The sequence below is a fragment of the Cryptomeria japonica genome, chromosome 3 (assembly GCF_030272615.1).
Source record: "Cryptomeria japonica chromosome 3, Sugi_1.0, whole genome shotgun sequence".
NCBI lineage: Eukaryota > Viridiplantae > Streptophyta > Pinopsida > Cupressales > Cupressaceae > Cryptomeria > Cryptomeria japonica.
Window position 1 is genome coordinate 320,289,083 of NC_081407.1, and position 23,856 is coordinate 320,312,938.

Here is a 23,856-nt window from a genome sequence, read left to right on the forward strand (position 1 = left end):
GATCCCTTCAGATAAACCTCCGCTTAGCCAAGAATCACACTATTTCTTGTAGGACTAAGGTTTCAACTTGAGATCCCATGAGAATTAAGGTTGAGGAACTCTAAGAAAAGATCTCCACACATCATTACATTGTATAAAATGTTTGTCTATTAATACATGGATAACATAACTTTTAATTGTGAATTATTATTTATGTGTATCAAAGATTTCTAAGGAGTTAACAAAATGTTCATAATTTCTTTCTTCCACCTTCTTGTTTAAATAGCTTATTGAAAGTACTTACAATTGACACTACTTAATAACATACTTATATTGAGAATAAATTATGTAGAAAATGCTCATACACATCATTATTGTTAAATAGAGAAAATCCAAACCAAATAAGGAAGGAAAATTGACAATAAAGATCTTTGAAATTGCATTTTCAATTTTGATGCTTATCCTTGACAATAGTTGTTATAATAGTTTTGTATGCCTATAACTCATAGACATTAATTTATCCATAACCTAATTAATTGTCCTAAATCTCCTATTAGAATAATTGATCTCATTCCAAAACATAAAATTTAAATTTTGATCTATAACAATAATTTCATTAATTAATATATATTTTCAATAAATAAAATCTAGAAGTCTTATTCCTTCTAATCCCTCAAAATTAACAATGGACATTTGAAGTGTTAAATAAACCCTTGATGCATGAAAATTAATGCTAGCCATTTATTTGATAGGTAATTTGACTTTAGAGAATTAAAAGATAAAAGAGAATAGTAATTAAACAGAATCTTACGTCATAGGACTGAAGTGCCGAAGTGAGAAATTCAAAAAGAAATTAAAATCCTAAACGGGCCAAAAATCTCGGTCGCATGTAAACATGATCATACATCCATCCATACATGCATAATTTGAATTGAAAACAATCATCAATCGAGGCAACGTTCGAAATTGAGAGAGAGGAGAGGGACAGTCCTGGGCCGGCCTCTTCCCCATTTCCCCAGATCTCTTTAAACGCCATTCTGCTTCAAATTCACAACAAATTTAGTAAAATTTAATGCAGCAAATTTCCTCCCAAAAGAAAATCCTTTCGGTACGAAGGACGTATCTCGCACAAGGCGTTGAAGGTAGCGAGATTCGAACCCTGTACCTCTCCATTCTTTTAGGGTGGGGTTGGCATTGGCACTAGCTTTTGCAGCACACTTCACCTTGTTATTAAGCAAAACAGAACCCTTAGCAGGTAGGAAATCTCAATCCAAATCTTTTCATTTTCTATTTTCCTTCATTCTTTATTTAAGCCATGGAGCTCTCATTGCTCTGATAACATTCGGCGTTTCGTACACTTCTATGTCTGCATTAATCGGGGTTTGATTTGTCGATTGACGGCCGGAAGAAACATATTTTTGTCAGGGATGGACGGCAACGGGAACAATCACGATGGGAGCACTGCTTTAGCGAGAGGATTGAGTAATCTGTCAAATGATGGCGGGGCTGAAAAAGATATAATGCAGTGCGTACAGGTTGCAGTGCACATCCGGCCCCTGATAAACCACGAGCGCCTTCAAGGCTGCAAAGAATGCATAACCGTCATCCCCGGCGAGCCTCAGGTTTTTTAATTTATTTTGCTTTTATGTTCGATCAATTTGAAGAACTTTTAGCAAAATGTTGTGCTAGATTTCTGTGTTCCAGTATTGTTAGGTCTTAGATTTGGGTATGTTTCAGGCATCATAACGTTTGGGGCGTTTACTTCGGTTTTCTTCAATTTAAAGAAAATTTTGTATAAATGTTGTGCTAGATTTGTGTTGAAAATGCATTAAATTAAAAGAAAGTTCGTTCGCCATAAACTCCGTGCTGGTTTTAAACCCCGATTTTTAAATTAGTTCTTTTTCTTGCTATGACGGAGAACAGTTTCCACTTCAGACGTTTTTGCATCTATTATTTTTTTTATTAAGTTTTATTGAAAAATTGTTCTGCTTCGGTATGTGGCCATTAAGTACTCTCACCGTAACTGCCCGGGGTTTTGAAGATTTAAGTATCTTAGACACTCCTTCGTTTTAAGGAAATTTTAGTGTTAGTGTAGTGCCATATTTCTGTCCTTCCAGTACTTTCACTAAAACTGCAGGATTAGACTTGTTTTTTCTCCCAGAACCTTCGATTTTCGGCTTTACTTTTATTCTGTTTAATTTGAAATAAATTGAAAAGTCGTACTAGATTCTTCCTTTTAGTACTCTCCCTCAAAATGCTTCAGTTTTTGAAATTTTTAAGTTATCTAACAATAATGTGAGCTAGATGTTTTGCTTTGGCAGCATTTTTCTCAATGTCAGTATTAATCTTTGGTCCTTACTGTGAAAATGCCACGTTTTATCTAAAAAATCATTTTCAGTCTGTACAGTCTCAGTGTCACTCAGCACATTATGACCCTGGGGTCTTTTACTTTTACTTTATTTTCTTTAGTTCAAAGAATTTTCAGAAAAATTCTGGTGGTAGCTTTGTGCCCTCTTGATACTGTCACTGAAAATGACTAACGCACTTGAGAATAGTGTGATTTTTAGGTATTTTGAATATTCTCTATTTTGTTCCATCTGAAGAAATTTTAGCAAAACAGTGGTGCTGAAATTCTATCTTTTCAGTCCTAACCTTAAAAACTAAACCTAAAAATGGCATAATTAGACAACAATGTGGCCTAGTAGTACAGTCACTTAAAATGCCTTTTGTTTTTTGAATTTATGCAGTATTTGAGAACAATGGGACTCTTATGATTTTATTTATACATTACCTTATTCAACTTAAGGAAAATCAATTGTTTCGTTCTGTTCAATGATATTTTAGTATAAATGTTGTGTGTGTCCTTTGATTACTTATCTCTGACCATTTTGAATTATTACAAAATTTGGGTGTCTGGACTCTTATGAATTTTATTTATACATTACCTTATTCAACTTAAGGAAAATCAATTGTTTCGTTCAGTTCAATGAACTTTTAGTATAAATGTTGTGTGCCCTTTGATTACTTATTTCTGACCATTTTGAATTATTACAAAATTTGGGTGTCTGAGAACATGATGACCCTAAGGTCAAGGTCTCTTAATTTGACTACAATTTTTTCAATTGAAAGAGCTTTTAGCTTAAATGTTGTGCTAATTTTTTTGGGGGGGCAAAAAGGAGAATTATATTAAGAAAACATTTACAGATTACAACATAAAGTTTTCCAAATGGCTAGAACCATCAATAGGGCCAGAAGAAAGAAAACCCAAGGAGGTTTTTCACTAGCCCACCTCCAACAAGAACCGGAATAAAATGTCTGTCTTACTATACATCTTGACAACAAAATTCCTTGTCAGCCTGGCTTGAAAGGAGGCGGAACCAAGACCATCTTAAAAGGATGACCAGCTATGAATCCAAGAAGCAGAGGAACAAACAAGAATAGTAATCCAGAAGAAGAAAAAGCAAGGAGTTTCAGGCCTTATCATTATGAAGAAGCTTAAAAAAAGTTGTGCTAGATTTATAACCATCACGGAAAATGATTTATTTTTGAAAATTTAGAAAAATAGAGTGGGAACAATGTAAATTGTTCTCGCTTTGATGAAATTTCAGCAAAAATTGTCGTGTTAGATTTACAATATTTTAATAATTTTAGTAATGGTAAAAAATCTTTATAATTTTAACTTTTTAGACAAATAGAGTTTCTTATGATTCAGAACAATGTCAATTGTCTGTCTCATGAAAAACGTTGTGCTAGATTTGTAAACCTCAGATGTTTTATGTTTAATTTTACTTTGTGTTCAATTTTGAGGAAATTTAGCAATAATGCTATGCTAGATTTGTGCCTTTCTAGTACTGTCACTTAAATTCCACTTTTTGGAAGTTTTGAGTATCTAATAAATCAGGACTTAGAACAGTGCTTCATTTTCAGCAGTTAATGGCTCTGAAGTTTGGCTTTGAGTAGCACTCGTATGAATTTTCAATCCCTTTTAAGTGGCAGCTGCCTCTGTGAGTTGAATTTGAAGAGCAGTTTTAGAGGGTTTTCATTTAATACATTCTTGTAAATGCCTTTGATGTTGAATTGGAGCGATGGTTTGAGGGTCTGTACTCTATGCTTACCACTAAAAGCCTCTGGAGTTGAGTTTAACTAGTAGCCTTTTAGCAAAGAAGCCATGTAGGAGCTCTTAATGCTGCTATCTGACAGTGTAGGAACAATCCTACAGCATGATTATCAGTATCTAATTTCTAGCTCCCAGTGGCCTTTCTTCCTTTTAGTCTTTCTCTGGTGACATCTATTTTGTAGAATGGCTTCACATTGTTTTTATTCATCTAATGAATTTGGTCTAGAGTTCAATTTTTTTGTTTGATTATTCTATCAATTATCAGATAGTTGCCAATTTTAAGGACTGTATGTTCGTACCATCTTCATCTTTCAGTTAAAAGCTTCCCCAACTTTATTTTGTATATATTTCTACTGGGAATTTCATTTTCACTAAACCTGGCACATGATATGATATATTCTACAGAATAGTATTTTGAAAAATTTGTTTTGAATCTTGACTGATTAAAATCTAAGGAGGAGGAAAATGAAAACATACAGATTCCCAAATTATTGGAAAGCACATCCACATTTATACACAAAGTTTGATTCAACAAAGTACATGGATTTCAGCAGTTTATCTACACACCTTACAAAACAAAAAATCATTTTATGAGCTAAGGAAGGCGAATAAATTGATTTTCTTGCAACATGGTTTGATACACTTTATGTGTTTCTTGGGAATCTTGTTTGAATGTGAATAAGATAATGCCTTGGTGATGAGAGGCTTATATTGTACGGGGGGAAATCTTTTCTTCCAACATATTTCCTGAAATCTCCAAATCTCTACAGTTAGTTGATAGAGATTATGTTGAAGTTCTTTCAGCTTAGTACTTGAAGCGTTTCCATGAATATATTTTTGGTTCATATGAAATTGTAAAACTTGGAAGAGTACTTTAAGGACTGTTTTGGACTGTTTTAACACTGTTCTATATGTTAAAAAATGTTAACCTATATGTTGTATAGAAAATTAATGCAATTTCAATGCAACTTTGCACTTCTAGGTTGCCTAAACTTCAATGCTAAATAAAAATTTGTACTTATGGTGCATAGATTTTCATTAAATAATGAAATAAACATGTTCAATATTGTCAACCATACAGTCTATTTTCTGAAGCAGACAAAAGTTGCCCTTTTTCAATATTTAGAAAAGCACATTTGTGTTCTATTTCTTGAAATTGGAGACCAGAAGCTGTTCAAATAACAAATTCTGACTTGTTCTTTTGCAATACTCACTATATCATATTTCTTATCGTTTTATCATGTCCTCTTAGTGTTTTGCTGACTTACTTGTGTCCGATATGGCCTGATAGGTTGTTTTCATCTGTTTGGCAGGTCCAAATTGGAACACATTCATTTACATTTGATCATGTATATGGTTGTACAGGCTCACCTTCGTCAGCTATTTTTGAAGAATGTGTTGCTCCACTTGTTGATGGTTTATTCCAAGGATACAATGCTACAGTTCTGGCATATGGGCAGGTCTGCACTAGAAGTGGATATGCTCTGTTATGTGTGTTTTTGGGAAAATTTTATTGCCTGGTAGAAGTAGATGCATAGATCTACTGTTAACTGCACAAATGATATGCAGAACTTTACTGTTTATTTGACATTCTTCTTTGCTAAAGTTCTTATACAGAGGCATCTTTTAATTAAACTCTCTTTCATCATGATGCAGACTGGTTCAGGCAAAACTTACACTATGGGAACTGCTTACACAGTGGGCGGTAATACAGAAGGAGTAATCCCTAAAGTTATGGAGGCAATATTTAAGAAAGTTGAAGAGTTGAAGCACCAAGGAGAAGTATTGTTGAAGGTTTCATTTATTGAGGTTTGTTTCTTGCTTCTTCTTTTGACTTAAACACTCGTGCCAATCAAGTCAAGGCTTTTGTCTTACATACTAAGAAGTGACATGTCAAATATCCATTTCAAAGGTTTGGCTTTTATTCTGCTTAAACATAAGGACTATTTGTCCTCATGATGAATTTCCTCGAGAATAGGATTCTTGCTTGCCTTATATTAGGTATTTCTTCTTATTACTTATAAATAAACTTGCCAGTGTATTCCCATGTAATTTTGTCTTTCCGATTTGGTACATTTGATTCATTTATTGAAAGGAGCTGATATGTAAATGAAGATGGCTTCCATGGATTGATTTGTGAGTGGTACTTAGAATTTAGCTGTCTTTGGTGCAATTAAATCTAGTTTCAATACTGGTGATATTTTAAATTATGTTATCAGATATCAATTATGATGTACCCCATAAATGATTGGATTGCCTTTGGACACCCCAATACAATTTAGCCATCAATGTTTCTATGGGGAAAATATCATTTTGTAAAAGACCTAGCAGTCCTATGTTGGGCATTGTTGTTAGTAAACATTATTTATAAAAATGGTAATCTGGAATATGGAATCATTTGATGTTTTCCAATTGTTAATTGAACATTTTCAATATGTGAGAAAGAACTTGGTTGCCAAATCCCCCATACACGTACAGTGTCAAAATCCTTGAATGTACTTTTAGAACATGAGGTAAAGGATATAAGAGGCAATATAGATTGCAAATCTGAAAATAAATTCAAGCATAATAAGAACAACCTTTATGCATAGAGAATAGAATCCAGAGTCAGATCAATTAGATCAAACATTCAATTACAAATAAGAAAAAGGGCTGCTTTTCAGCTTCAATAACTGCTGAGATTGCAAATGTGGTCTGCCTGCAGTTGCACAGATGGAGGGAAACATTTAATACATTAAAAATTGTATTCTTGTACTTAAAAGTACTCCAATCAAAGACTATGTTTGCTATTATAAAGATTCATTGACACTCACTAGAATTTAGTATTGTAGTTACATTTAAACTAGAGTCCAAGCACAAGCAACTAGTTATTTGAATGGATTTTTTGTCTATTTGGGAGGCCTCAAAACAAAATGTGTGGTTATGGAGTAAATGTATTGGTGCAGATAATCTTCTTAAACTAGAGTTTGTCTAAATTTGCTGTGAATGGTGATGAGAGCACGAGCACAATCAATTTCATTGAATTACTAAAAGTCCTTCAGAGAAACATGGCTTTGAAAACATTGAATTTGCAGGGATGTGAATGAGTTGTAGAAGATGTAGTGTTCAAAGCCATAATGGGTGTGTTGAAATTAAATCCATGGCTTAAATAGATTAGTTTGAGTTGAACTTCTCATCAAACCTTTGGAAAAGCTAATCATGATCACCAACATTGACATAATGCTAGCGCCAAATCTCAAAGCCAATATTGGCACAATTACATTTTGGTAAGTCCTCATTACTTGGTGCTGCAAGTTTGAGTGAGCATGATTGGAAAATTGCCAAAAATCTCATAATATGATCGATATTTGCGAATGTTGTACCGCAAAGAATCCTTATAGACATACAATAGGAAAAGCAAGAGAAATCATTGGAAAATGCATTAACATTGGGTTCATATATTAGAAGACCTTAGACAAACATTATGGATGTTTATCAAATTACATTAACATTATAACTTGCATGCAACTTTGTTTGGCATTTTAATGGCATAAATGTTGCGTCAAACAACTCATAAGTGTTGTACATATGCAATAGTCTATGATGTTAGATCAATTTATTCTTCACAATATAGATCTATGTTATTGGGTTCTCTTACTGAAGTCCTTGTATGGCATAAATTCGGTCCTAGTTTCGATTCAGGTTTGGATGGTCCTTGGTTCACCTTGGGTTGGGTTAGAAAAGTCTTGCATTAAAATTAGAAATAGTTGAAAGATTTGACATGAAACTTTGTAAGTGGTTTACTAGAATTGGAAGAAATAAGGGTTTGAGGTAGGAGAAGGAAATGCCAGGGTTTGATGGCGTCAAAAATATGTGGTGATGGAAAATGCTTCTTTTTGTGGCATAGGAAAGAAGTCATGATGACAACAAAAAATTATACTAAGAAGCTCAAATGATGTCATATCTTGAATTGGATGCGGCAGCTACCTGATTCAGCATTCAATATTTGTACATTTTTAAGCATGTAACATATCTCTTTGGATTTGAACATAGATCTTCAATATGAAAGTCACAATGCTTAACCACTTGATCTCTTTTCCATTCGACAAAATACTTCAAATTATTTGGTCATGCTAGAATTCGTCAATTCAATTTAGAGAATGTTTAGTAATTATATAAATTATATTCAATCTGGTTTTTCTAAAAATGTGAATGTCTGACCTTTTTGGTGTCGTAGATTCTGAAAGAAGAAATTCATGATTTGCTTGAAGCAAACCACTCAAAAGGGCCTATACAAATTCGTGAAAAAAGTAATGGTGGCATAACCCTTACAAATGCTGAAGAGGTGGACGTTACAAGTCAAGAAGAAATGGCAGATGTTTTGGCTCAAGGGTCATTATGTCGAGCCACTGGGAGCACTAACATGAACCAGCAATCCAGGTTGGTGTATGGTATGCCTTTGCAATGTAGGAAATGTTCCATTAAATGTTTATCTACTTTCATGGCTATGCAGGATTGTCTTGCACAGTTTTGTTATTCGGATAAGTATAATGAATATCCTTTTGATACTGCATCACATATATCTCAAAGTTGGAAGGGATTTCTTAAGGAATCTATTGATATATTATATTAAAATGTGTTTACTGGAATTCTTTTGCCTGTGTTGTATCAGATGGTGCTGTTTCTTCATATGAATATGTGTTCTTCATCCATTTGTTTGTCATATTTTAGTTAGTTGTTTTACTTTTCTTTTCTGGTATCAACCATGGGATATCTTTTATATTGGAATTAATATTTCTGATATGATGTAGGATTCTGTTTCACATGTTAACAGAAGAACTAAAGGTTTGATGGGTTGGTTAATCTGATTTTTTTATCACTTGGATTTCAATTTTGGACCCTGTTGGTTGAGGTAGTCTGAAATTTGAATCGTTAATCACAATCAGTTTTCCTTGATCTAAGCTCTGGTTTAGAAATAATCAGTTATTGATATGTCACCTACAATCCATTCATTCATTCTTGATCTGTCATGTTGTAAAATTATGTCTCGCAGACCAACCTGTAAATAAAATAGTTTTTGCAGAGAATATTTCTACCTCTTCTCTAGAAATTATATATGTTGGAAATTATCTTTCAATTTGCTCAGGTTGCTGTCAGGTATCTATTTTTATGTATGTGGGGAATTACTTGTGCATTTGCTTGGTCACTGCCTGATTCCTCTATAAAAATGTAAAAGAATGCACGATTTTTCAATTGATAATCTAAATGTCAAGCCTCTTGAAATTTTTTGTCTCCAGTACTTTTGATCTTTTCAAAGTTTTTTAGCTTCAGAAGCCTTCCACTTGTTTGATCAGTCATCCTTGTGTTCACCAATTATTCTTTATCTGGCAGCCGTTCTCATGCCATATTTACAATCAACATGGTGAATAAGCGGAAATCGGAAGTAGCTGTATTTATGACTGGCGATTCAGGTTCTTCAGAAGAGCAGTATGAAGAAATTGTATGTGCAAAGCTTCATTTGGTGGACCTTGCAGGGTCTGAAAGAGCTAAAAGGACAGGTGCAGATGGGCTCCGGTTCAAAGAAGGTAGCTGTTTGTTCTTTTTGGTTCTAACCTCTACAATTCCTGATACTTGTGGAATTTTTACAGTGAGCAAATAATTTACTTTGTTTGCAGGCGTTCACATTAATAAGGGGTTGTTGGCACTTGGGAATGTCATAAGTGCACTTGGAGATGAGAAAAAACGCAAAGAAGGTTCTCATGTGCCATATAGAGATAGTAAACTGACTCGTCTCTTGCAGGTTTGTATTGCCTGTGTGTTTTTGTTGGGTATGCATTTTACTTGATTGAATTTAGAAACATCAAGTTATATTCCTCATAATTACCTAGCAAGTTTCTGGCTGTAAAATTGGATTCTAGAGTTGAAAATTGTGTTGATTGTTTTGGCTAATTCTGCCACGTTTGCAGGATTCTCTTGGAGGAAACAGCAGAACTGTGATGATTGGTAAGTTAGTTTCATTTTCAATTAATTTGGGATTCTGTGATTTCATAGCCTATACAAATATATATTTTTTGTTTCTATGTTCTCTCTCAATGGCTACCACTGAACTGTGATTATCATTAACATGCTTGAAAATGGGTGACAAATATTGCACTTAATTGAGCTGTGATTATCATTACATGCTTGAAAATGGGTGACAAATATTGGACTTTATTGAGCTGTTATTATCATTAACATGCTTGAAAATGGGTGACAAATATTGTACTTTATTGCTTCTTTTTACATTGCTCAATTGTGCTGCAGTCTATTAATTATCAATAATGGCACCACTGTATCCAAAACAAGCAAACTTCAATTCTTGTTTTTGATAATCTTTTCTGCTTTGTCTCTTCTTTAGGGATGGACAAATGAATGCATGAATGGGAAACAACTATTTAATTTATGTGCTGCAATCTATGCCACTCATGGGATGAGGGTTGTTCATTTGAAAGAGATGAGAATGTGGTGAGCTCTGCTCACCATGTCAATCACCTATTGACACCTCTGCTCACCATGTCAATCACCTATTGACACTTCAACCTACTTCAAAATCTTTGAAAATCCTTTAAGAAAGGGCTCAAGGAAAAATCAATGGATGTAGATGGCTAAATTAAGCGGCAAGGAGAGGTTTCATTACTTGAATGGAGATCAATCCCTCTACTTCACCCATAAAAATGGGACTTAAGTAAATATGTTTCAAACTCTTGAACATCATAAATGATACGAGTTCACATCATTACATGGGGTGTTTGTTGGATAGCAAAGGGATAGTAAAGAATATTGAGATTATATGGTCTATGTATATAAATTTTAATATATATAATTAGATACAATATTGCTAAATTTAATTTAATATCTTAAATTTAATAGTATAGTAATATATTTATGAATTTAATTTTTATTTTTAGGTCAAACTATTTTATATATTTGTAATTTTTATAATATTTTTCTACAGACAGACCTAAACCAAACCCACCTTAAAAAATATTTTCTTGAATCCAATACTGAAACCTGAACTGGCGACTTGGTAAATTATATAGACCAATTATTGCTGATTTGATGATTACATATATTATATATCACAGAACCCACCTTCAAAGATATTTTCCTGAATACACATACTGAAACTTGAACTGGGAACTTAGCAAATTATATATACCAATTATAGCTGATGTTGATGATTATATATATCTGGATTGTAGGACCTGTTAAAGGGCATCATTCAGCTATAGATTCCCATTTGTCATTGTTCTTGTTGTTATTGCAATACTGTTTATCTTCCATGTCCTTTAACAATTAGATAATCCAATTTGTCATTGTTCTTGTAGTTGTTGTTGAGTAAAATTGCTTTGATCATGGAGATTTGATCTGAATTGCACTAATCTTTCAAAATTTTAGCTCTCTAATTCAATTTGTTGCTGACTTTGTTGTGCAATGTATCAATGCAGTTATATTTGTAGCTATTGCAATACTGCTTGTCTTCACATGTTGTTTTCAGTAAAATTACTTTGAGCATGGGAATGTGATTCTTTCTAAATTTAACATTGAAAACTAATTTCACGTTAAATTAGTTGTGTTGAACAACACTTTTTACTTGCGTTATCTCTAATATGGGCGCAGACAATGGATTTGATTATATCCTTTCTTTATGCAAAGTTGACCCAATTTTTATAATTCACATTCCTGCATCACACTATTTCGCTATTATCAGTTTGTGAGTTTCATTATAGTTTTTTTGTTCTATGTGGAACTGACTTCTTTCAATTGTTTTCCAGCATGTGTTAGTCCCGCTGACACGAATGCAGAAGAAACTCTAAATACTCTAAAGTATGCAAATCGGGCCCGCAACATTCAGAATAAGGCAATTGTAAGTGGCACTTATGACTGTTTTCTTTCCTTGGGATACCTTGATTTAATTTTGTAACTATGGTTTCACTTTTTTGTTTTCATTAATTTGTTATTATTCATGTTGTGCATTTTCTCCCAGGTCAATCGTAACCCAATGGCTGCTGAAATGCAAAAAATGCGACATCAACTAGAGTATTTGCAAGCTGAACTTCTTTGTTCTCGTAATGGAGCTGCTTCATCTGATGAGCTGCAGGTAATTCAAATCCCAGTAAAAAAGTTGGACCTGTACAGTCTTGCAAAAGGTCAATTCAAGTCTAAGTCTCCTCATTGTAGCTCTTGTGTATATGCAGGTTCTTAACCATAAGATCTCACGGCTTGAAGCAAGCAATGCAGAACTCCGTCAGGAGCTTCAGGAGTGTCGCTTAAACTCACAAATTTTGGCTGACCATGCAATGGAAGCACAGGTTTATTTAATTTCTTTTTCTTAGTTTAGTTGTTCACTTTTGAAATTATTTAACACTTCTAGCATTGTAAATAATGGTTTTCAGGAAACGACGTGCATTAGTGCAACTTTCCAAACTTAACGGTTAAACAATCCAGATGTAAATAAACAGTACCATAGCCGATTAAAACAAAGCAGATAAATTACAATGAAATTCCTCATCCTAGCACAATCTCCAATTTCATTTCACAAAACAAAGTTTTCTTTTGATTCCATTTTGTTGTTGGAAAAGTAACCCTGGGTTTTGATTTCATGTCTTTCTCGGAATAAACATATCATAAAATCTTGTGGTCTGGAGGTCTCAATTTCATTTTTTGACCTAAGTGTTTGATGTAGGATTCAGTATGAGTGGAACTATGTAGATGTTTTGAGGCTATTTGTACTGCACGTGCTAGTTCCTTAGTTGTATTTGTTGTGATATCATATCTCTCTTCATGCTTGGAATTAAGGTTGAGAAAGATCAATTGAGCTTCAAAATAGAGCAGTTACGCAATGGGAAAACGTGGAAAGAGATTGATGATGCTGATCAAAGCCAGGTCTGCAAATATGAATAAGTATTGTTTCTACATGTAAATATAAATGATAATTACCAGGTTTTGAGCAAAATTAGAATAATTTTTTTCATAATCAGGTTTGGATTTTGTCATTTGTCTGCAGGATATGAATTTGATTAAAAATTATTTGTCAAAGATACAAGACCTGGAAAATGAAGTCCAGCGCCTACAAGCTGCCACAAATATTCAATCGACAGGAACTATTAGACCTAGCTCTTTTGTTGATTGTCTTGATATGGAAGACGGTGCATTAGTACCATCTCATGATTGTCTTGGTAAGGTTTACTTCTTGTTCTTATTCTTTTGTTCAAAATCTGAGTTTGTACAGAGTTGCTTTTAAGATTAATTAATATTTTTCTATGTGTGCCATCTGTCAAATTCTTTATATACATTGTGGGCTTTCAGCCTAATGAAGTTAAGAGATTAGGGTTTACATATTGTTTTTATACTTTTGTTCAAAATCCGAGTTTGGAGAGAGTTGCTTTTAAGGCTAATATATTTTCTACATCAATTGTTATAATTATTGCTGATTTTTTTTTGTTCATCTCCATATTTAAGTAGGATTGATTTTGATGCACTCCCCAAATTATAAGTTTGATCCTTCTGCAGGTGAAGAGTCCAGGGAAGGAGAAGAAGAAGACGAGACTGCAAAAGAGCTTGAACATTCTTACCTTCAAGATACAATGGGAAAGGAATTACAAGAACTAGACAAACGGTTGGAACAGAAAGAGGTATGATAAGTGAGAACCTTTCTATATATTCTGTTAAAGGATTTTCTTTGTGTATTCGGTAGGCATGGTATATAGTTTTGAAACATTTACCTGGATATTAGAACTTAAATAGTTGCCACAACTAGGTAAAGCAGTAAGCAATTGCTATACTTTGGTTTTGAACTTGCTATATTGCTTAAGAAGATAATTTATTGGTCAGGTGAGCCTAGCCTGATACTGTTTATAGATGTTGTCCTGTGAATATGACATTAATCATAAAAGATTAGTTGATTGTTGGATGAGTGTCTTTTGGAGTGTTTGCAAATGTTCTTTACTCAAGGCATCTGGTATTCAATGGAAAAGTTCAGACAAGTTGAACATAGCTGTCCCAATATTGCAAAATTTTAGAATTATAGATGTTGTTTAATCAAGGCATTGTACGTGATAATCATTTCTTTATTATATTCACTTCTGTTTCCAGACTTTTTGAACAGTCATATGGGTTGTTACACAATACAACTCAATTGTTTCTCTCAATGCAAATGTTGATTAAAAAATCTGATAATCAAATTCTTTATTCCTTTTATTCTATATAAAGTGTAGGTAAACTGATATCTTATCAGGAAAATTTACAATTTTATCAGTGGCTGACAGCTCATGAACTCAAATATTGCTTGCACTTGATAGCTCATGAACTCAAATCTTGCTTGCATTTGTTTTCTGCAGGCAGAGATGAAAATGTTTGCCAAGGCTGACACGTCGGTGCTTAGGCAACATTTTGAGAAAAAATTTATGGAGCTTGAAGAAGAGAAGAGGGCTTTACAGGTATTCTTTTCTTAATGAAGCCTAAAATGATTATATTTTTCTGAATATTTCATTTAAATATGCCTATTTCATGCTGAATAACAGAAAGAAATGGAACGGTTGAAAGCTGAACTTGAAAGTATTTCAAGTACATCTGACGAACATACACAGAAGATGCAAGAAAGTTATATTCATAAGTTGAAGGCACTTGAGACTCAGGTATAGAAATGAACTATTGCAAGTTTGTATTTTATAAATGGAATACAGAGAGAGAATAGCAGTATGGCTTCTTTTTTTCTCATTCTTATATTGCTTTTATATTCTGCAGATATCTGAGCTCAAGAAAAGGCAAGAAAACCAAGCACAACTTTTGAAGCAAAAGCAAAAAAGTGATGAAGCAGCAAAACGATTGCAAGAAGAAATACAACGAATTAAGACACATAGAGTATACTTCTAACTTGTTAATTGAAGACAAAATACATTTTTATCTTCAAAATTGTCTAGATGTAAGATTAACTGTTTAAGCTTTTTTATTATTGGTAAGGTACAACTGCAACATAAAATGAAGCAAGAATCTGAACAGTTCCGGTTTTGGAAAGCTTCTCGTGAGAAAGAGCTTCTTCAGGTATTTGTGAAATGGTTTGTTGATTTCTTTCATAGTTTGGCAATTCTTTTTTTGACCTAGAGAGATTCAGCACTTGGAAGTGAAAGAAAGATACAAAGTGTTTGATGATTCTGTGTGTTTTTATTTTAAATCTTATGTTACTCTTTCCATAACTTTTTCTGTATAGATCACCAAAAGATCGAATCCACATCCTGCATGCATTTGAGGCCTAATCGTCAGTGCTTTCCAACACCAGGGGATAAAACCAAGCAGCCAACATAAGTACTCCAAATAGTTGTCAAAATAACGGATGATTTTCCATGTGACTAGAGGGTCAAAAGTAGGCACCCAACACAGGCACTACACTGCACATGACCACAGTATGAAAGTACATAGAACCCATGCTAGAGATCCATGTTTAAAACATGCAACGTGAAACCACATGACACCTTCTCCATCCCACAAGTGCTTGACATATTGTTCCCTTAAAACTTGATCAATTATAAAAATTCCAGTTGAGTAAGGATTAATATCATGAGATAACTCTCCTGTAACCAAATCTAGGTTTTGGATTAACATGCAAGCATATACAACCCACATGAATTAAAATGCAAGTCAATACAGCTCACATGCAACTCAAGGGATCTCCACCTTCTCCGTCCTACAAGTGCTTGCCATATTGTTCTCTTAAAACATGATCAACTGTAAGATTCCATTCGAAAAAGGATTAATATTATAATGAGATAGCACTCCTATAACCAAATCTAGGTTTTGGATTAAAATACAAGCATATGCAACCCATATTGAAAGAACATGCAAGTACATGCAGCTCACATGCAACTCAAGGAACCAACATGCCTTTGATACCAATTGTTTGAGAAATCAATACATGCATTGTCAGTGACTCAGTAGTAGTACTAACAAACCTCTAATACAAGAGTAAAATAGGGGCACAAAAGATATTTACTTTTTCATGGTTTTGCGAGGTATTAGAGGCACAAAAGATTCATTTTGTACCTAGATAAATCATTCCTGAAGATGAAATAAAAAATGACCCAGAGTTGAAAATATTTTTGCGTTTGAGGTTTATGTTAATTATGTTTTATCTTGTCTAAAAAACTTGTTACTCTTTCCATCATTTTTTAAATCTCAGTAAAATTATTTCTTTTTGGAGTAAGGTGATATGATAGTATATTTTATACTGAGCTACTTTCAACATCAAATAAATTCATGTTACGAGAAGCTGACCGTCTGTGCATGTCTTTAAAATGTATTAGAAACAAACTGTGTCATTGCTGATGGTGATGAGCAAGAAACCTTAAGGGATTGCCATTCTAACATCTTAGGACAATATTCTTGTTAAATATGGCTAATAGTTTGTGCTTTTCCATGCTGCATTTCATGTTTTGTAAATCCAAATAACTTTTTTTTGAGTCTTTATTATAACATTAAAGAGGTTATAATTCCAACTTTAGATGGCCTATCAAAAATATTTGTTGGTGGCTTTGAATAGCTTAAAAAAGAAGGGAGGAGAAATGAATACGAGATGCATAAACTCCAAGCATTACACCAACGGCAAAAGATGGTAAGGATAAAGCAGATCTACTTTTTAATTTTTATGAAAAATAAATCTATTTAAACAGTAAAACAATTCTAATCACATATTCTTTTATTTAAAGGTTCTTCAAAGGAAAACTGAAGAGGCTGCCATGGTTACTAAGAGGTTAAAAGAGATCCTGGAAGCTCGCAAAGTTTCATCACGTGATAACACTGGTAAGATTGGAACTACAGAAAAGCTATTGTTTGGGGATTGCATTGATGGAATAACTTTTGTCTTATATATTTGATTGCTTTTCTGCAGGAGGTGCTAGTGGGACTGGTCAGGTAAATTTGAATAGCTTGTGCTGTTATGAGTTTGTTTTTTAGATATCAAATTTGTTATTCTAGTTCAGATGTATACTCTGACTCGTACTAAAGTTATTATTATAATGAAAAATTATCATACTGTTTCAGACCATAGCTGCTGAATCTTGGATTTTCTTCTTTTTTTGGCTACATGTATAAAATCAAGAATTCTTTCTGATGTTCTACATGCTTAGGGACATTTAGTTGTGAATTGTATGCCATTTAATTGCTAATCTGGAATTTTCTTTGCTCTAATACATTTTTTGTTACTAAACCTATTGTATTTTGTTTTTTTTATGAACATGGTTACTACATTCCAGACAAATGGGAAAGCTCTGCAGCATTCCCTTGAACAAGAGCTAGAAGTAGTTGTTCGTGTACATGAAGTTCGCGCTGAGTATGAAAAGCAAAGTCAATCGTAAGAGCCAAACAACCAAGGTTTCCTCCTTTAAATACAACATTATTGTTTGATTTTTATTAATGCACTACCATACTGGTTTTGATACAGGAGAGCTGAAATGGCAAAAGAGCTAGCTAAACTAAAGCAAGTACATGAAAGGTGTGATGTTTTGTAATTCTCTGTTTATTTATGTCAAGATAGCATCAATTGCTTTTATATTTTATAAGTTTATTCTTTTGTGTTTACTGGTGTGGCTTTTGCAGTGGTGGTACTCCTTCAGGCTCTCCAAGTGCAAGGGAGGCGAGGATGAAAGTTCTCGAAGAGATGCTGAACAATAGTTCTGCTGTCCTCGTGAACATGGCATCCCAACTGTCTGAAGCAGAAGAACGTGAACGCAACTTTATTGGTGGGCGAGGTCGTTGGAATCAATTGCGATCAATGGGTGATGCAAAAGTTTTACTCAGTTATTTGTTCAACATAGCAGCTAGTTCAAGGTATTTTACTGTTTTTTGACCATCCATTCTGTTTCTATCCATAATAATATATGCTGGCCATTGATTCTGTTTGCACGTTCCTGCACTTTTATATACATTTTTGAAGAATTACAAGTAATTTAATCTTCATCTTTAAACATTAATTTGTATTTTTTATATCTAAGATTTCTGCACATAAGACATTTTTGGACACAATGCTGTGTTGTTTTTGTATAATACATCATTTACTTATTAGGTTGATGAGTTTACTGACAGTTCGAATAATTTTTGGAGATAATTTTGTGTTGGTTTTAAATAATTTATTATTTACTGACTGGGTTGATGGATTTACAGGTGTCAGTTACAAGACAAAGAAATAGAGATTCGGGAGATGAAAATAAATTTGCACAAGCTTAGCACTGCATTAAGACAGAGTGATGCTCAAAGGGAGGAACTAGAGAAGAAACTGCGATCAAAGGAGCAGGTAGATTCTGTTTTAATGGCTACACCATCTTGCTAATCTGACTGAGCATTGTTATACATTCATGAGATGTTTTTGCTGGTATCTCTTCGCTAATATTTTTTGAATATTTGACAGGTTAGCTTAGATACTCGCAAACATTCAAATGATTTGAATTTACCAGAGGGACGTTTTGCATCAAAACAGCTGCAAAACCAAGCATGCTTTGTTGACATTTCAAATACAGGGAACGAGAATTTCCCTTATGATTTACGCAAGGCATGTCTGTCAGAGCCATATCTTTCTCTCAATTATTTTTCCTGGGCATAATTAAGTATTTTCCAATTATGCAAATTTTGGATAATTTAAAATACTTAATATATAAAATCATAAAGCAAGCATGGTGCGCTGTAACTTGCTTTGAGAATGTTTTTTGTATTTTACTTTTGAGTATCTCTATTGTTTACTTTTGGCACGCATAATTTGGATTATTCTTTCTAACTAGCTTTCTGCTTGCTATCTATTTATCCCCAAAGGCTTCACGCGTTTCCCAGAGCTACAACTTTGCACACAATGTTGATATTGACATCTTAGAGCAGGAAGATATGGACACGTCAAGTGATGATCAATCCGATGAGGAGTCAGATGTGGATTGGGCTGAAGATTTAGAACAGAATACAACAATGAAGAAGAACAAGGTCTTTATGGGCTCAAAAGGGTCTAAACCTTTAGACAGGAAGTCAAGTGGCAGCGTAGGAAGTGATATGCAGGATAATGAATCTTCAGGCCATTCCCAGGGTGAGGCTGTGTGTGGGGAAAATGAAATTAAATCAAAATCAGAAACTGAGGGTTGCTGCACATGTAGTCGCGTCTCAGGTTGTAAGACTATGAAGTGTGGATGCAAGGCTGCAGGTAGTTTCTGTGGGCCCAGGTGTGGGTGCAAGGCTAACAGGTGTGCAAACAGGGAAAATATGGAGATGGAAGTGGAGACATCAACAATGGATGATGTGGTTCAAATGGAAGTAGCAGAATCTGTGGAGACACTTGGAGAGAACAAGGCACAGCGACGAAACCATGACAAGGATGAGATCAAGAGGACTAACAACAACAACAACATTGGAGATGGCTTGATTGAAACCAAGGCTCTTGCTGTGCATGGCGCATCATTGCTAGAGAATGCATTAAAAGAATCACTTTCAAGGCATGAGGTACATGCTGATTCAAATAGAGAGCAGGAAGGGGAAAATGAACAGAATGTTGGCCACCGTAAACCACTAACGGATATTGGCAACACCAACGTATGCCTTGCATTTTGTATTTATTGTTCTGTTCCTTGGTTGTGTTTTTTGTTTGGATATTACATTGCAGTTAATTTCATTATGTATTTACTGCACTGCCCTTTTTCTTATTTTGTATTAACCAGGTCGCATCTCAAGATCAAGCTAATTCTAAGGCCAATCAACGGAAAAAATGGAAGAAACCACAGATTCAGATAGTTGAAATTGCACCTCAATCTAATGCTCAGCCCAAAGAAACATCAACGACAACAACGAATGCTAAGTTAGTTGTTCCCGGCAATTCCTTGGCTAATAACACATCTTTGCCTGCAAGGCCTGTGTCACGTACTGCAGAGGAACCATCAAATAATTCTGTTCAAGAGTCGGCTATTCCACTGAAATTGCCAAGGAGTATGCACAAAGGTACAAGTGCCATGACGAGTCCTTTAAAAACACGGAATACCAGTGCTTCAGATGAAAGTGGTGTAGATAAATCTGCTGCAAATGGTCCTGGAAGTCCGGGTAAATGTGGTCGAGGAATGAATGGAAAAGAGAATTTGAGATCCAACTAACTTATTCAGGTTTGATCTTATTTTTTTCTGTGGTTCCAACCTACACTATTGTGTGGAAGATTGGGCTGTACATAGCTTGCCTACAGTTCATGTCAAGGAGGGCACATGGCTTTGAATGATCTCTGTGCAGACCTCTATTTGCAATTTCGCTTGACTATTTGAATTGCTCATTACTCATCGTATATAATCAACAAATAGGCTTGTGGCATAAATCATTTTCTGGCATTTTCCCCAAATTTGTTGGTTCCACGGTTGTATCATGTATTCATAACCAGTTTCCCTGGTTTCAAATTGGATGATTATGAACTACTATTTGTATCACACAAAGTTGGCAGAGAAACAGAGGTCTGTATTCCTAATCACCTGTTTTTCTATTTCAAAACTGTGGAAGTACTTTTTTCAATGTGGACTTGTGAAATTATTTAGCGTTAAATATTTTTGATGTACATAGTCCCTTTTGATTGTTTGATAGAAACAGTACATAGTCCCTTCTCCGTAAAAGCAAAGCTTTGGAAAATGACTCGGGGAGACTTTATTGAGTCATGATGGGAGTTATTCATCTGATTTTCTTCTTAATATCATTTGTAACAACTTACATCAAAATACGAAAACAGTTTTCTGAAACAAAATGCGTAAAAATTGTAACCATTCCTAAAATTTGTAAAAACTCTATGATTTGATTCAAAAAGCAAATTACCAAAATAAATGGGAAATTTTGGTCGTTGAGCAGAGCATTCAGGGTTTAATAAGTACTTCACGACTTCTAAATAACGTGTAGAATTAAAACCAATAAAACCAAATTTAAGATTAGAAATATTACGTAGGGAAAAATATATTCCGTAGAAATATTACGTAGGGAAAAAAATACTACACTTTTTTAGTCATTTATTTATAGAATTTGTATTAATGAGAATTTCCCTTGTCCCATTTATTGGTCCATGCTTGAGGATCAAATAAATTCCTAATATATTAATTGTTTGTTTTATCATTTCAAGATCAATATGTTACTTGTAGATGGTAAGATTGGCGAAATAGAGATGCAATGGTTAAATGAGAAATTACAATGGTAACAAGTCGTAAGAAAGTAGATATGAATATGTGGAGTTTGGGAATGATGAAGACTATATAAGAGTTCAGAATTGGGAGGAGAGATTGGGGTGCTTGGAGAGTTGAGATGTAGATCTATTATTGTAAAGGGCCATGCATGCTATGAGATGTAGGTGGTATGATAATGATGGGGTGGTTGAATGGGAAATTCAAGGGGTGCAAACCGTGATCTAGTGATATTTTGAAGAAAAGTAGATTGGAAGATGCCACAAAGTTTATAAAGTACAAAGACTCTAATAATCTAGTATTAGGGAGGGTGCTTGGAGAAATCTATAGGGTTTCTTTGAAGTAGAGGTCACTTTGAGACAAAAATCTTTGGATTACCTTCAACTAGGAAAAGAGGGGGATATTTATTCAATCATGTAGAGGAATTATCAAGTTGAATCATTTATATGGGTGATCATTGAATGGTCTAATCAAGATTACAAAAATGTGCCTTATGTAATTGTTTGAGCAAGATTACACCAGACATACGAGGAAAACCCAAGATGGGAAAAACCTTGGTGAGAAATGCTGCTGGAGACTACTGCTCCAATCTAGCCTCACAATGAAACACTCGGTTACAACATTTAGGGCACCAACCCAAGGAGTACCACTCTTGCTTTAGGGCACCAACTCAAGGAGCACCGACCCTTGCATCGAGCTCCAACTCAGTGATTACAAAATCATATATCAAATACAAAAGTAATATCCTTGTTACAAAGGAACTTTGTAACTCACAAATGTCTATCCATCGGTTCACCTCTATCCAATTCTCTGCCGGTTCTCTACTCACCTTTCTGCTACAACCTTAGTGTTGCAACTCATTCTCTGTTGCAACCTTACCGGTTTAGCCTTTGCTTCTTCTTTGTCGATACTCTTCTCTTTGCCGGTTCTCTTCTATCACACTGCTGCTAACCACCATCGATCTTCTTCACTTTGTCAGTTGTCTACTATCTGATCACTGCTAGTTCTCAGCTTACCGATTCTTCACTGATTCTCTCTGTGCTCTTCTCTTTTTTTGCAATCTTCTCTGACTCTTCTCTGCCAGTTCAATAACCACCGATGCACTCCTATGTGAGACTTAATGGCAAACTACCGATTACCTCACTCTTGCCGGTTGAACTCTTCTAACCACTTAACTCTCACATACTTAGTCTCCTCTATGATTTTCGATGAGCACTTGACTGATTAACTCCCTGGTTTCTACTCCCTTCACTGGATTTACTCACTCATTTAGCAGTAGCAGATCTGGTCTTCGATCCACATATTTATACTATGCCTTCCCGCCAAAACAACATTCAAACTTCTGGCGCGCTAGGGTTTCTTCATTGACCTCGAGGCAAACCAAATCCAATCAGATCTCCTTCTAGAGATCAGCCACCTGCAAAGGATCAATTAGACTCCGCCAATCCTGCTGCGTTCAGAACACGTTTGCTCTATTTGGCAAACACGACGCCTCCTTTGGTTTGCACTTGTCAAACACCTATGAAGCAATCACGCAGATAGCTTCACCTACCCTGATCAACACTTGGACACTCGACCTCGATCATGAAGTCATCAAATCAGATCACTGTCCCCTGATCAGACTTGATCTCGCACCCTTCTTCTCTTGACCCATGAAACACGCTATCGACCAGTCACCATCTACTTGATCGACAATGCACAGTCCATTGGTTTGACACTTGGACTCCACGTTGCTGAGTTGGTTCAGACAAGATCACTGACCAACCACACAACGAGGTTCATCTACCGGTTCACAAACCCTGCCGGTTATACCCTAACCGGTTTGCCTTCAACCTTGCTCTTTGCTGCTCTTCTGGTGGAACACTTTAACCAGTCACTTCACATGCTCATCTTTATCAAATAAGAGCCTTTCACTTCTGCTCCTTTGCTTGCTTACCGATGGTCATCTATACCGGTGAAATCTTCTGCATGTATATAGGTAACATACCGTGCATACTAGTGGCACCAAACTCCATCTGCATTCCTGCAACATTCTCTGTCTGTAGCTGTTCACCATTCCTTTTTCCTTGGTTAGCCTGGACATCATCTCAACCCGTTTGTCAACATGACAAACCCATCACTCCTTTACTCTTCCTTCTTTGCCCCGATAGCTCAACATGCCTAGCTAGTTGATCCAGTGCATATCTCTGATTTCATGCACCTAAGGCAACTTAGTGTTTCACCAGTTCATCCAGTGTGGGCCTTCAATCTCCTGCCTTTAACTCTTGGCAACCTATCCTGGAGAGATGTAATGCATTCCAAGCATGTTAGGGGATAAGCACCATTTATTGGTGGGAGTAGATACTTGACATTTGCACTTTGCAATGCACCAATATGGCTTCCCTGTTTGAGCAGACACATCTTCAAACATGCACATATGATCCGGTTGGGCACACTCTTTGTGAGTTTTCTCATCATCTGGTGACTACATCTTTATCCGGTGGGAGTCCTGCTATTTCACATCCAATCATCCAACAACATACCGGTTGGCACATCTGCATAAGCTCACTCTGCTTGCACACTCGCTGGTTGGCAACAATG

The 23,856-nt window shown here is 35.0% G+C and overlaps 1 protein-coding gene across 2 annotated transcripts; it reads left to right on the forward strand.

Annotated features, from left to right (window-relative positions):
- The first annotated feature begins 927 nt into the window (after nucleotides 1-927).
- LOC131035946 (kinesin-like protein KIN-4A) lies at nucleotides 928-20,668 on the forward strand. Of its 2 annotated transcripts, XM_057967728.2 has the most exons (28): nucleotides 928-1,234; nucleotides 1,405-1,601; nucleotides 5,410-5,556; nucleotides 5,753-5,905; nucleotides 8,313-8,515; nucleotides 9,467-9,660; nucleotides 9,751-9,875; nucleotides 10,042-10,078; nucleotides 11,890-11,981; nucleotides 12,102-12,215; nucleotides 12,313-12,426; nucleotides 12,914-13,000; nucleotides 13,122-13,293; nucleotides 13,628-13,749; nucleotides 14,455-14,553; nucleotides 14,638-14,751; nucleotides 14,861-14,977; nucleotides 15,077-15,157; nucleotides 16,650-16,721; nucleotides 16,816-16,909; nucleotides 16,998-17,020; nucleotides 17,362-17,459; nucleotides 17,550-17,600; nucleotides 17,705-17,935; nucleotides 18,269-18,398; nucleotides 18,513-18,653; nucleotides 18,911-19,672; nucleotides 19,798-20,668. In XM_057967728.2, exons 2-28 carry the CDS (start codon nucleotides 1,407-1,409, stop codon nucleotides 20,221-20,223), a joined length of 4,194 nt encoding a protein of 1,397 aa, XP_057823711.2. In that variant the 5' UTR covers nucleotides 928-1,234; nucleotides 1,405-1,406; the 3' UTR covers nucleotides 20,224-20,668. The 2 variants fall into 2 exon arrangements, with proteins under 2 accessions (XP_057823711.2, XP_057823710.2); XM_057967727.2 differs by lacking the exon at nucleotides 928-1,234 and having other exon boundaries at nucleotides 1,297-1,601.
- The last annotated feature ends 3,188 nt before the right edge of the window (nucleotides 20,669-23,856 follow it).